This window comes from Oncorhynchus masou, chromosome 5 (genome assembly GCF_036934945.1).
Source record: "Oncorhynchus masou masou isolate Uvic2021 chromosome 5, UVic_Omas_1.1, whole genome shotgun sequence".
Taxonomy (NCBI): domain Eukaryota; kingdom Metazoa; phylum Chordata; class Actinopteri; order Salmoniformes; family Salmonidae; genus Oncorhynchus; species Oncorhynchus masou.
This window is the reverse complement of record NC_088216.1, coordinates 61,348,134-61,362,807: the sequence shown is the minus strand read 5'-3', so window position 1 is coordinate 61,362,807 and position 14,674 is coordinate 61,348,134. Positions and strand designations below refer to the sequence as shown.

Below are 14,674 nucleotides of genomic sequence, written 5' to 3'. Positions count from 1 at the left end.
GTCATATACAACGTGGCTCATTCAGTAACTATGTCAGTCATGAACTGAGTAAGATGCTAGAGCTTTGCACTGCAGGTCTGGTACAATGGCCCTTTTTTCGTATTAACAGTGACAGCTTTCTTCATGCTTAACCAAATGTTGGTGTGACTCAGCCCCGTGGAGAGCACATGTATGAACATGAAACTAGAGACCTCCATTCTGATGTTTGGGAGAGTGCAGCAATACAACCTTTGTATTGCACACAAAGGACTGTTCAGGTCATATCATTTAGATTACATATGAAAAATGTTTTGGTTAAAATATTTTATTCATAAAAGAGAATGCTTGCATATAACCTATTATCCTGTGTAATAACTTAACCTTCAATTATTATTATTTTTAAAACACTGGATGCATGCAGTGTAATGTGATGTTTTACAGGGTCAGCCATAGTAGTACGGCACCCCTGGGGCAAATGAGCTATTACCCTGTATAATAAATCTTTTCCCTTGATACAATTAAACAGTTTAAACCGTGAAAAACAAATCAATATATTATGTAAAAAAAATAGACCACATTTTTGCATTAGGCGAAAGCATGTCTGAGGACACCATGCCAGGAAAACATGGAATAACTGTACATTTCCCACCTGATGACAATCTATTATGACATTCAAATACATGGTTTAAAAATAAGGCATTTAGCCAGCAGCCTACAACAGAAACTGATTTACTTGCACTGAGTTCCCTGAGGAATAAAATGCCACATTCCCAATGCATACGTTATCAATACATACCATATCACTCTTCGAGTAATTATGATATCATAGCATACCGAAAACAGAAGATTTACATGTTGGGTTAAGGGATAGGTGACAGACTCTTGATGTATTATCCAAAACACAATTGGCACTGTTCATATGACTACCTAGTTCTTTATGTCAACATAAGAAACTAAGGTTCGTAAGTTCATTACAATCCCAGAAAAAGAAACGCCATAGTGGAATGAGACACCAACCAACAGTAGAGTAATATATCTACAAAACTATATGAAATGTGCCCAGAAGTAACTGCACACAATGTGATTCTGTGGCTGGAAGAAAAAAGGTATGTGCAGAAAGAATGATCCGTCTCTTCGATTGTGTTAACCTCTACCGGTGTCAACACAGCACCTGTCTGTCTCAGAGGTGCTGATGTCAGAGCTGCAATCCCCAACCCTTTGAGGATTCATACGGCATATTTTTCATGCTACAGGATTCTATAACGGACTGCCAAAGTCCAGTAAAAATCTACAATTCCACAATAGAACACAGATACAAACTAGAATCCACAATGGATTAATCCTTTTGCCCCCTCAGCGTTGGAGTGTCGCCCTTTGACCCTGTGAGCTTGTGGAGGTCGCTGCGTGTGAAGACGACCCCGGTGGAGCAGAGCAGGGACAGGAGGCTAAGGAAGCAAGCGGAGGCCATATAGGCACTGACGCTGTGGGATTGCTGCACTATGGAGCCCAGACACAGAGCAGGCAGCACCTGCAGGGGAGAGAAAAGAACAGTATATTATTAGCCATAATTGTTGAGACAAATATTTGTCCCAAGCAACACAAAGACACACATACAAGCACAGGTCAACCGGTCTAACTTGTAGAGAGACGAGCAGCTGTCCTTACCTGGGAGAGCAGGTAGGCACTGTCCAGGATAGCCATGTCCAGACACATCCCTCTCTGAGGCAGGGGTATGGCCTCTCCCTCTCTCGCCAGGGGCAGAGACACATGGGGGGAGGCAGAGGTGAGAAGCGGGGTCTTGCCATGGTCGGGGGTAAGGAGTGGCTTTGAGTTGGTGTGGTCGTCACTTTCTCCTTGGTGAGAAGGTCTGGATTTGGAGCTGGAGAAAAAGACCTGAGAGAGAGATGCGGTTTATCTACTGTGATTACTTCTGTCAGAACGTGACGTTTTGGTCGGCGCCGGCCATTCATCTGGCTCCTGTGTGTGGGGGTTCTGCTGGGTCTGCAAGTCTTGTCCCAGGCTTCGCACCTAGCTGCCCTGCTCTACCCACAGCGCCCCTGCTGGCTAGAGTGGTAATGTATGTGTGTGTGTCTTACCCGTTTGTCAGAGTGGTACAGACACAGCAGGGTGTAGGGCAGGACCTGCAGCACACAGAAGGTATATCCAGTAGCTGCAGCCATGACAGTGACCATCACTACACTCTTTGAGAAGCTCATCACAGCTGTAGCTAACGCTAGCAGGATCACACTGCTAACGTAAACAGCCCGGGTGCCTAGCAACACCATCCAGCGCTCCATCAGGATGGAGCAGACCACTGAGATCAGGCACTGCAGAAACAGACCCACACTCGCCATGCGTACACCTGGTAGATACGAGGGGAGAGTAGATCTATGGCTGCATTGAAATGGGTGAATTGAAAATCTTATAAAAATGTCACAGGGTAAGGAGGATTGGAAAAGAAAAACAGAGGTCAAATTCGCAGCAACTTTTTGCAGTAAATGAAAAGATAAGGATCAAGTAAATGTCTGCCCATCCTACCTTCGTCGTATTGTAGTCTCTCCTGTGTTCCAGGTGTGGCGTTGGGTACTCCACGGTACAGCCCCACTCCCATAAAGTCTGTATAGAACAGCATGAAGCTCATCAGAGCCATCCAGCTGAACAGCTCAGCTACGAACAGCCGCCGTATCACTGCCGGCAAGCTCATACACACACCATACACACGTGGCAGTGCCGACACGCACAGCGACACACACCACCCCACAGCCATCCGTGCACACTGGGTCCGCGATAACAAGGGGTGTCCACAGTATCGGCTCCTCCAATGGGAAGGGCTCAGGGTGGAACTAATGCTAACGCCCTTCCTGGTTCCCTCTCCTCCGGTCCATCTGTCCTCTGATATGAAGACTGTGCTGAGGAGGCAGGTGAGGAAGATGAGGGTGATCAACGCATAGATAAAGGCCTCCTGGCCACCTAGGTAGGCTGCTGTGGGGGCATGGCTCCAGTCCAGGGCTGGGAGCAGGTATCTAGGATGAGACAGAAGGATCAGAGGTGTATTTTCTGGTTCTCTTTTATAACTTGATCTCTGTCCTATCCACTTTATCTCAGCGAGAGATGTAACCTGCCCCAGGCAGCTCCTGAGGCTGATCTTGAGAGGTCCCTTACCCAAGGCATCCTCCCAGGCTGATCATCAGTGAGTAGACAGAAAAGGCTCTTCTGCTCTCCTCCTCTCCAGGGAACTGGTCTGAGATCAGCGCTTCCAGCGGTGTGAAACAGGCCTGTCGAGAACAGTCATTTAGGTGCTATAAACTCCAGAAACACACAGTAAGGAGCACTCAAATAAAGTTGAATATCTACATCAATGTTATTGATTTAACAATATATTGAGTTTCTGCTCCACCTGTCCTGAGAACTCCAGCAGACAGGCTGCCCCCACCAGCAGTATCCCCTCCAGCCATCGGGGGCGCTGTGGGTAGAGCAGGGCAGCTAGGTGAGAAGCCTGGGGCAAGACCTGCAGGCCCAGCAGAACCCCCACACATAGGAGCCAGATGAATGGCCGGCGCCGACCAAAACGACCACGCCACGAGTCACTATACGAACCGATCATGGGCACAAAGATCAAACCCAGAACCGGCCCGACTCCTGAGAGAGAGGTAGAGAGGGAAGATCTACTTCCAAGCTCAAGAACAAATCACTTATTTCAACCATGGTTATAGTGTTTACACCCAGGTCACTCATCCAGAACTACGGTCATAGAGTGTTGACTCACCCAGCACCATGGTCATGTAGCGTTCCTCCATGCCGGCCTGCAGCAGTAGAGGGGGGATGTAGAAGGTCCCTGCAGCCATACACACCTCCAGACCACAGGTTAAAGCATTCACCAGCAACAGCTGACACACACGGCCCTGCATGACTCAAAGTTGCTTCCTCTGCCTATACTTATAACGTCCACTCTATATCTCAAGCTCTGGTCTCTCCCAAACAGTTCCTGAGACACCTGTGATACAGGAGTTTATAGTGACTGTGTGGACAGGACAGAATGCTCTTCTCTATGCATGTGTTCTAAAGGTGACTCTTCCAGAGGGAAGTCCTTGGGGTACCTGCACATGTAAACAAGTGGGTGGTGCAGAGGAAAAGGTGGCAGGGTTCTGGCTGGTGTTTGTGTCCCATGCTTCTATGAGGAGGTTCCAGTGTCTCTACTCAAGATAGTGGAAAACAGACAATATAGCTGACCGGACGGCTTCCCCATGTATACAGTTGTCCGAGCTCACATTGTACTTCTGGCAGACAGAGGTAAAGGTAGAGTTGTCTTTCTTGCTCCATCTATTTTGGTCTCTTGCAGGTAGAGCAGCAGGGTCAATTGAGGTAAGAGAGTCCAGTCCTGTGGTCATGCCTGTTGAGGCCTGATGTAGTTTACTCAAGTCTGAGAATCGCCAGAGAAATCCACACATGGAAACATGGACCCTGACAGAAGTGAGGGAGAACAGGCAGACATGAATAGAGGCACACCGTGACAAAGGATACTATATCATATCTTTAGTCATTACAGGACAAAACAAGCTTCCTAATTCTTCTATAGTAATGAGAGCTAGGGTCTATCTGCATTTGTCAAAATTGAGTTGACATAACAGAACAAAGCTCTACCTATATAGTACTCTAAATATCCCAATTCATGTCGTTAGGATCAAAAGAACAGTAGGCAAAAATTGCTGACACCATTCTAACCAATGAGGGGTCAGAACTTGAGCCAATTATCTAGGAAATCATATTTTTGCAGATACAGGAGAACCTTAAGTCTTAAGCTTTCAATATTTAATTGCCCTAATATTGGGTCTGGACTCGGGACTCATTGGTGGGTTTTAGCGACTGCCTTTAAAAAGCAATGAATCCATTTGAAACAAGTCTGTGGCATCGATATGAGTCACAGTTATTTAGTGTGAAAATGTACTACAAAGTGTACATATGATAATTTTGGTCAAAAAGTCAGTCTCATCTAAAACTCTGTTCATCATAAGGGATAAATGAAGGTTGGGTTTTGATTTGACAATGTCCATTTGCCCACTAACATGGGCTGTAGAGCTGCAGTGATTGCTCTCCATCCAACAGCATAGACAGTGCGACAGACCTGCCCAGCAGTTCTGAATTTGTTTTTACATAAGACATCTTGACATTTTTTTTAACTTGAGAAATTCCTACATCTTCGGCAAAAAAACGACAAATTCAATTACAGATTGAGTTCTGATTCATTCTGGGGATTTTGAGAAAGTGAAATACGCTTCTGTATCTAGTGTCTCATGGGGGACAAACATTATCAAACGCAGAATCAGGAAACGCAAAGTCAGGAAACACCTCAAAGACTGAAATCAAATTGGCTCTAGACAGGTGAAATGTAAAGCTTAACACAGGGGAAGGGGGGGGGGGGCAAGAGGTTCTATTGTTAGCTGCCTCCTGTAACTTGCAGGGGAAACAGGATGGAACTCCAGTTGACTAAGATGTGATTAACTCCAATAAGACTCAGGTGAGCTGGAATGTACCTGCCCAGGAGGGACATCAACTGAGTCACTGTGTACATGCACCATGACAGGGTGCATGTAGTGGTTGATTCTCTGGAAGGGAAAAAGACCAGCCCCCCCCCCACACCAAGTTGAGTTCAGCCCAGCCTGACTTGCAGTGTGTACACTGAGGTGTGTCCTATTCTTTCAGTCGCGCACACACAACCAAACCCTGACACAATACCTAGTATCAAAACGTGCACAATGCCTAGATAAAAGGTGTCCGACTTGCATCAGGAACAAACTGACTCCTAAAGACATGGCTTCACAGTTGAGGCAACTTGACAAACGAGGGGAGGAATTTGCACATGACTAGTTTGTTCTTTTTTAATGTTAGTGACAGTTCCATTGAGGACAAGTCAGGAACAGTAGCTCTCAGAAAGCACCTCGGAGCTTGAAATGAGGATTTCAGACTGAGCTCTGATTATATTACACATCAATTATTTATTACAAAACATCTTGACATTTCTAATTCTCTCACCTCAATGAATAAGGACATTTTAAAACCTACACTTAATTATGTTGAACATGAACCTTATACTGCAGTGGGCTAAATCAGGGTCACAGTGTGTTTCGTCATAGTACTGCACAAATCTGCTTTAAATCAAAAGTATAAACTTCACACATATGGTTATGGAATTAGAAAAAATAAGACACCTGTACCATGTCAGACAGTTGAAATGCATTACATTGAGTTTGCATCCCAATATTACACTTCATATACATCACAGAAGACTGAAATGTAACAAAACCATTTGACAACGAAACACCAGATTTTTGGCATAAAAAAAAAAGTTTAATTCTGAAAAATATTAATAACATTCCACTTATGATGCCACTAGAGGGCGATTTGTCATTTGACTGCAGGAAAGTATATACTATGTAGGGCCTAATATACTGCTACATCACTTATTATTACACTCTTCCTTGCATCAAAGAAAGGTTGTAAAGTCAATAAAATTCAAAACTCACAGTCCAACCATAAAATAATCCTGTGTCTCTCGTAGAGCTGTGTCCACTCCTCATGTGCCCAAGTCCGTCATCTCTCAGGAGGAAGTTAGTTGTGTGTGTGTGTGTGTGTGTCATTTCCCATCAGCCAGGCAATGCTAGGCGTATCTAGGAATAAACTATATTCCTAGGTAACACACCTATTGTGATGTGTGTTGCACCTGTCGTGAGGTAACACCTGTAACCTATTGTCAGCTGTCGAGAGTGCCAGGCTCAGGTTAGGAACTGGAATATCAGCATCCCCATCACATCCGGGAGAAAGGAGTCACATCAGCAGGGCAAACAACCCCAACAGTGTCCCTGCCAGCCAATAGCAGCAGAAGGGTGTGGCCTAAGAACAATGGTCACAACTGATTATAGAAAACCATCTCCTCAGGACACACTCCTGACAACAAACCCCTTAGAACAATGGTTTCTAACCCTAGTTCTGGAGAGCTTTAGGGTGTGGCGACTTCTGTTCCAGCCCAATATAATTGACTCAACAAATCAAGGTTGTAATGATTGGTTGACTAGTACTGTAACAAAAGCCTACACATCATGTAGCTCTCCAGGACCAGGGTTGGTGACCACTGCTGAAAAATAGAGACACTCTCTCTGACTCTCAGTGTAAAGATCTAATGATATCCCAGCAGAGGTAAAGAAGCTATCAGTCAGTCACTACCCAGCATGGATGTTTACTGAGGCCGCAATAAAGCTGAGAATCACATCCTGGTCCAACAGACCCACACCTGCCAGGGGAGCATATCCGTGACAACAACAGGTAGGTAACCTAAACCACCAGGACAGTGAGAGGACACTGCTTCAATAAATCCAAATGAGGGCATTGAATGGTCATCATGTTACCAAAGAAACCCATCTCTGAGCCATAGCTACCTTTTCACTGGCACAGAAATTCCAGATGGGCATGAATAATGTTCTAGTCAGGAGAATCAAGTGTTGCTTAACATGAACAGAGAAATGAGTAATGTAGTAGAGCAAATCAACACAGTGCTCAATGCTGAAACAAGCACTTTGAAGGCGAACAACACCAAAGTGTTCATGCGGCAGTTATTAAAATTGCTGAATTAAGGGAAAACGGCGCCTGCGGTCACACACACACACACACAGTCAGTTAACGGGAACTATCAGTGTAGCAACAAAGGATCCTTCATGAGTGTATGTTTATCCTCCAAAAACAATGAAAGCGAGAGCACCCTGAGATCATCTCTGAACAATCAGCCCCCACTCACTGGACACACTGTCATTGCAATGTGGATAATATTTGTCAATTCTACTTTGAAAATGCTTTAGGCTGAAATAGCTTAATTGATGATATATGAATGATAAAAGTATGGTCACATTAAATGTACTCTGTTAGACCTACCCTTTGGAATGACTTTGATAGCAACAGTAAATCGATTGTTTAAGTGGAGATCTCTCAAGAATCTGTCTCACTATAGCACATTGGTAATAGTCAGTGACAAATATCATACCTGGCCTGGGCTTGGTTAACACCTTGGATGGGAAACCAAAGGGTAGCTGTAGACAGCTCAATTCTCCAGGAGGCGATCTGGAGGGGGGATTTCCAGTCTTGATTGTTGTCACAGTTTTGCCTCTGCCCCAGCTAACACACCTGACTCCAATGATCAACTAATCATGAACTTCAGTTTAGAATGCAGTTTGATTAATCAGCTGTGTTTGCTATGGATGGAGAAAAAGTGTGACACCAATCAGGCCCTCGAGGACTGGAGTTCCCCACCCCTGCTTTAAAAGTTACAAATTAAACATATTTTATATAAGGTTTGTCCTTGTTAAGATTTGGTTACCATGATGACCTAATCCTGTTGTTGAAATGTAACCCTCAACAACAGTTAATGACTTGTTGAAATCCAATGTTTTATTCCATGTCACAATAAGTTGACAAATGACATTGAAACAATGTTGATTCAATCAGTTTGTACCCAGTGGGCAGTGAAGTGTTTAGATACCCCCATTGTAGTCTAAGGTGCATCTTCTGAGTTGTGACTTTCTGGCCATACTCGAAAGGACAGAGGTCTGGCACTTCCTATCTACAAATCCCATTAAATGAGTCTGTTCTCATAGGCTAGACGTAACATAGTAAATTTAAATCTGGGACACTCAAAATAGTATGACATTATGTTTGGTATGGTGACATAAGAAACAAGGGTACACAAGGCAAAAACGAAAGCAGGGTGAATGGTTGGTGTGGATTTGTGGCAGTATAACGCAAACTTCTAACAACGAATCTCATCATGGACAACTTTTTCATTTTTAGCTAATTAGCATTTATTTACTACTTTTGAGCTACTTTGCAACTACTTAGCATGTTAGCTAACCCTTCCCCTGACCCTAACCCTTTAACCTAACTCCTGACCCTAACCTTAAACCCTAGCCTAGCTAACATTAGCCACCTATCTAAATTGGAATTTTTAACATATCATACATTTTTCAAATATTAACACATTGTACGAATTGCAATTTAACATATCATACGGATTATAATTCGTAGCATATGATACAAAATTGATGATGGACATCCACAAATGAATACATACCATACGAAATGTAACATCACATTGGCATGTACCGGATTTACATTGACTATGTTACGTCTACCCGAGTCCAGGAGGATTCAATTAAGACAGATTGATAAAGCAGGGATGAGTTTTACTCAGGGAAGATGGCGGGAAACGGACGTTCTGTTTGAAACTGATGACGGGTTGGGTGAAGATGAGAGTGAGAACGATTGGGTTACAGTCGTGATGGAAACTAAGAAATCCCTAGATTTGTTTATAGTCAGAGTGAAGGTTTTGGATCAATGTTACTTGGGGGATCTGTTTGAAGTCACGAGAAGTATCATGGCTGCGTTGAGTTAGGTGAGTCACAATAGCTGGTATTCCGATTCTGTCCGCGGAACAGAAGAAGCGTGCTTTGCGCCTCAAAAATATTTGTTTATATAATGTTGTATATGGATTTCCAAAGCAGGGCGACTGTCAAGGGGGTTATCTCTGGGGTTGCAAATGAAGTGAATGCAGATGACATACCTGAGGAAGTAGGTGAAGTGATTAGTGCATGTCGACTGACCTGTATGGTGGATGGAGTAAGTAAACCCACTTTGTCCATATTATTGTTTTTAGGACGAGTCTATCCCTTCTCATGTAAAGCTAGGCTTAATGAGATACCCTGTAAGAGCTTTTGTGCACAAGCCCCTCCAGTGTTATGAAGGCAAAATATTTGGGCATGTACCAAGTGTATGCTGACGGAAAGAAAATTGTATGCCAGCTGAGGTTATATGTTGCAGCTGTGGTGGCGAACATGCGCCCGAATCCCCAGATTGCCCTGTTAGGGTGAAGGAGACTAAGGGATTTCCAGCATGACTCCTATCTGGAGTCGGTGAGAAGAGTGGAAGGAGCAAGTGGCGTTGAAGACGCAATGGTAATTGAGACTGCACAAGTGAATGTTTCTTGGCAATCAAGGGATCCTGATATATTACATGTGAAAAAGGTGGACTCTGTTGCATTTATTGCATAAACAGTACAGCACCAACAAAGAAGAAATCTGAGAAAATTGGAATTATTGTGAGTGCAGCAGAACCCTTTTTGGAGTCAGTGACTTTACAGCTGAGGCATTGCAAGAAATCCTGTCAAAGGATGTTGCGCCCTCACAGGCCCCTGAGCCTTTGTACGAATGTGACTGAAGGAGTGGGCTGTTTTTCTCATGTGTCGATTTTTGTATGAAGCCGTTTTTTCCCCTTTTTTCCAACAATGGATATTTTTTCTATAGTTTACCACCCATACAGTAGGTGGCGGCATGCACCTCTAACGCTTGTTTGCGGACCGCCATAATACCAAAGAAGAAGAAGAAAGCAGAGATGATGGATGGCCCAGCCCGTCTGAGCAAGTAAGTTTAACCCATCTCAGTATATTTGCCAATACTAAGGAACATTTTAACAGCCAACAACAGTGGACTGGACTGCAGTATATTATCAGTTTCTAAACCTAGAAGCACAACATCGCAAGACTTCTGAGAACCACAGGAGGTTGGTGGCACCTTAATTGGGTAGGAAGGGCTCGTGGTAATGGCTGGAGCAGAATAGGTGGAATGGTATCAAATACATTAAACACATGGTTACCATGTGTTTGATGCCATTCTATTCCACGTTCGAGCGGATCACTTTTGGCAAGACGTTGATCAACGTTGGTCACCACCTTTCAAAGTGTGTTGCATTATGGGTATAACAATTGTCAGACTTGCGACTACATGTCGACTGCATGACCTTTACAACAACCATGTGATCAAACGTCATGAACTTTCGACTGCAGCCAACTGGAAATTTCTGTAGTTTCTCCTCACCAACTGTAACTTGAAGTCAGAACCAAAGCAATGTGGGAGATGACCTTTTTTGGAAGCAAAAGGCACGACATGCTCATAAATGGTTGATGTCGCCACCTGTCATTGGTTATTAACAATGCATGTTTACTGTTTTGGGTGGATAACTATTTAGAGCTTAAATACATCTTTATCCTTACATGTGATCCAAATTTCTAACATAAATAAATGAAATATCCTACTGTGACATTATAGCTCATGTATTTATCTCGACGTTACTGTAATGTTGTGTCCCATGTTATAGCCTACAATTTGTCTTGTCTGTATTATTATTGTCACCAAACAAATTCAAATTTGTTGATTGTCTATTAAGTGTGAATAAAATGTAATACATATTGTAGGCTATATATGGGTTATTGTAGGGGATATCTACAATTTTAGAGGCTTAATCTGTGTCTGCCCTTAATGAGCAAGTACCCCAGACACCAGTTGTGGGGTCAATACCAAGTGTATCTGCTTGGCATATTGTTTATTCAGTATATGAACTGATGTACATGTAATCTAATCCTTCTCATAGTGTTTACCCAGTAATTTATGTGAACTAATGTACATGTAATCTAATCCTTCTCAGTGTTTACCCAGTATGTGAACTGATGTACATGTAGTCTAATCCTTTTCATAGTGTTTACCCAGTATGTGAACTGATGTACATGTAGTCTAATCCTTCTCAGTGTTTACTCAGTATGTGAACTGATGTACATGTAGTCTAATCCTTTTCATAGTGTTTACTCAGTAATTTATGTGTATGAATAGCCTAATCCTTTTCATAGTGTTTACCCAGTAATTTATGTGTATGAATAGCCTAATCCTTTTCATAGTGTTTACCCAGTAATTTATGTGCATGTATAGCCTAATCCTTTTCTGTACAGTGAGTGTTTTGTACTTCATGTGACTGAATTAAATTCTATGTTTTACATGCTGACTGACAAAAGCAACATAAAGGTTGAGAATTTAAGAAATACACTGCAGCAGTGATGCTAACATGTGATGCTAACATGCAAACAATTACCATACAGTAAGAATCTCTGTGGACTCAATCACATTCGTTACAATTCAATGTTGCACAATCACAAACAATAATGGGGAAGGTACAAGGGCATGAAGTAATGGCAAACAGAGCATATCCCATATGCTGCAAATTATATTTATGTAGCCTACATGATGAGATTATTATGGACAAAAGAGCAAGATTATTTTTATTTGTCAAATAGCAGCAAAGCATCGATTATCACGTCAACAGAATAAGACCCTTGATATTTATTGGAAAGCAGCATCAAGCTCACCTTGCATCATCACCACCCTGTGAAGTTCATCATAATTGAATCTGTAGGCTAATAAACTGCATGCTTTCCCTCCCTGACTTAATGGGAGGACCATACATGCCATCACGTGACTCCAAGTTTACTTCCATATAATGGTTACTATATCAGTATTTGCGCATAAAAGCGTTTCTACCGATATTTCTAGCATACCTCGACACAAAAGATCCCACCTTGTCTAGCATATTTAGTTTTGTTGACATTTGGAAAGTTAACCAAAAAATATTCTCTTTCCATCAGGCCTGTCATTACATGTTTTATCCAACATGTACTTTACTAGCATAAAAAGGTTGGACGGAAACCTGGTTAGAGTTGGGTTTCCTAGAAACAGCAGAAGTTGTCCGATTGGCTGTTGGTGCATGTACTTCCACCCTGACTTTACTTGTCGACTTCTGTCCACAGTCAAAATTGTCACTCAAACATGCCAAATGAGAGAAGTGAAATATTCTTCCAAAATCTAAAGGCACAACCTAGATTCGAACCAATGTCTTAAGTCGTTGAACATGTTATTACCATAACCTTGTTAAAGTGACACATTTTCATTTTTGTCAAAAACAACTTTATATGAAACGAGTGCCTCTGATTTGAAGACCAGTGGTGTAACGTACTTAAGTAAAAGCACTTTAAAGTACTACTTAAGTAGTTTTTTGGGATATCTGTACTTTACTATTTATATTTGACTACTTTTACTTCACTACATTCCTAAAGAAAATAATGTACTTTTTACTCCATACATTTTCCCTGACACCCAAAAGTACTCTTTATATTTTGAATGCTTAACAGGACAGGAAAATGGTTAAATTCATGCACTTATCAAGAGAACAACCCTGATCATACGTAAATACAAATGCTTCATGTGTAAATTATGTCTGAGTTTGAGTGTGCCCCTTGAATATCATCCGTAAATTTAAAAAACTTCTGGTTAGACTAATATAAGGAATTTGACATTATTTATACTTTTACTTTTGATACTTAAGTATATTAAAAATCAAATACTTTTAGACTTTTGCTCAAGTTCTATTTTACAGGGTGACTTTTAATGTGGCACCCAGTTCAAGGCGGCCTCTGCATGCCTCTGATCCCCTGAAATTGCGTCACACCCTTCATATCAAGCATTTCAGGATCCAGCATAAATTGGCTTTTCCACCCGATTACGTGTTTCTACGCATGAGTTTGGGTAGCCAACGTCGCCATAACATCGCCTATAAGTGTGCTCGGCTATTTCTATTGGAGAAGCAGTGTTAGCCTATATTCATTCTGTACTGTCTTTAATATCTTTGATATTAGTGTAGTCAAAGCCTACTTTCTGTAGATTACATGTAAAATGATCACAATTCTCACATTGATGTTTGAAAAGTAGCCTACTTGTTGTGCTTACGAAGTTGTTTTAAAACACGTGTTTGTAGTTCAGACAGGTTAAGAGCTCATTCCGGAAATGGTAGGCCAAATCGTGATGTCAAGACTTTAAAAAGGCTAATGCATTAAACGCACATAGCCTAATTAAACCAAGCTCGCAAACAATACATCAAAACTAATTAAAGAACCAAGTAAAATTACAATAGACTGTTCTAGGCTGACTAAAGCAGTGTGTACAACCAACCCTGGAGAAAAAAAAATATATAATTTACCACATCAAACTCTTCTCGATCACTTCTGTACAAAATGAGAGTTGCGTTTAAAGTTACTGTACCTGTTGAACCCTAGTTGTGGAACCAGTGGCTTCATTCTGCGGAGCCTGTGCGCTCACTTGGAGATGCTTCCCTGTTTAGTAGCGGAGCCAGATTAAGATGTAACTGCCTGACTCTACTGCAGTGGGATTGGACAAAGAAAATTAGGTAGCTATAACCCGTTCTATATCAATATGAGGAAAACGTTCGATTTTAATTATGGGCCATGATAGGATAACTATTGATTATAAAAATAATTCAACAAAGTGTCCACCTATCTAGACTACTAAACTTCGTTTTTTTAAGCAGACTCACTGCAGAGCTATGGGAACATACTAATATGCTGTAGACCTATAGTGGACTGACTGAGACTTTAGTACCTATACCTTTTTATGACTAGGCCTAGGCTATTGATGATCCGATGTTAATGTGTTAACTATTTAATGATTTTTGTATTATGTGTCATGATTAAGATCATGTTTTCACCTATTCTTTCCTGTGACTAAGGTAAACAAAGGAGATGAGGCCGATAGACTAAACTATTGTGATTTACAGCCCTGGACTGTAATGAAAACAGTGCCACAGTGTGGCTAATAGTGAGTAGTGCACATATTGGGCCCTTGGAAAAAGGCTCTTGGAATGAGCCTCACATAGGGTTTTAAAGGGAGGGTTACTTTCGAAGTTTACCAGTACACTGCCAGAATTTTGTTACATTTCAAGGATTTTATGTAATTATTCACAAGTGGCCCTTTTGGTTACTTCA

The 14,674-nt window shown here is 42.0% G+C and overlaps 1 protein-coding gene across 3 annotated transcripts; it reads right to left on the bottom strand.

Moving 5' to 3' along the window:
- Positions 1-284: 284 nt before the first annotated feature.
- Positions 285-14,018, bottom strand: LOC135540042 (solute carrier family 45 member 3-like). 3 transcript variants are annotated; one of them, XM_064966354.1, is made up of 8 exons: positions 13,935-14,018; positions 3,746-4,440; positions 3,377-3,618; positions 3,142-3,254; positions 2,518-3,002; positions 2,076-2,341; positions 1,645-1,872; positions 285-1,507 (listed from the first exon to the last, which is right to left on the bottom strand). In XM_064966354.1, the coding sequence occupies exons 2-8, from the start codon at positions 3,885-3,887 to the stop codon at positions 1,316-1,318; spliced, it is 1,668 nt and encodes a 555-aa protein (XP_064822426.1). In that variant the 5' UTR covers positions 3,888-4,440; positions 13,935-14,018; the 3' UTR covers positions 285-1,315. The 3 variants fall into 3 exon arrangements, with proteins under 3 accessions (XP_064822426.1, XP_064822427.1, XP_064822425.1); XM_064966355.1 differs by having other exon boundaries at positions 3,746-4,399; positions 13,935-14,008; XM_064966353.1 differs by lacking the exon at positions 13,935-14,018 and adding an exon at positions 6,501-8,082.
- Between the last annotated feature and the right edge of the window lie 656 nt (positions 14,019-14,674).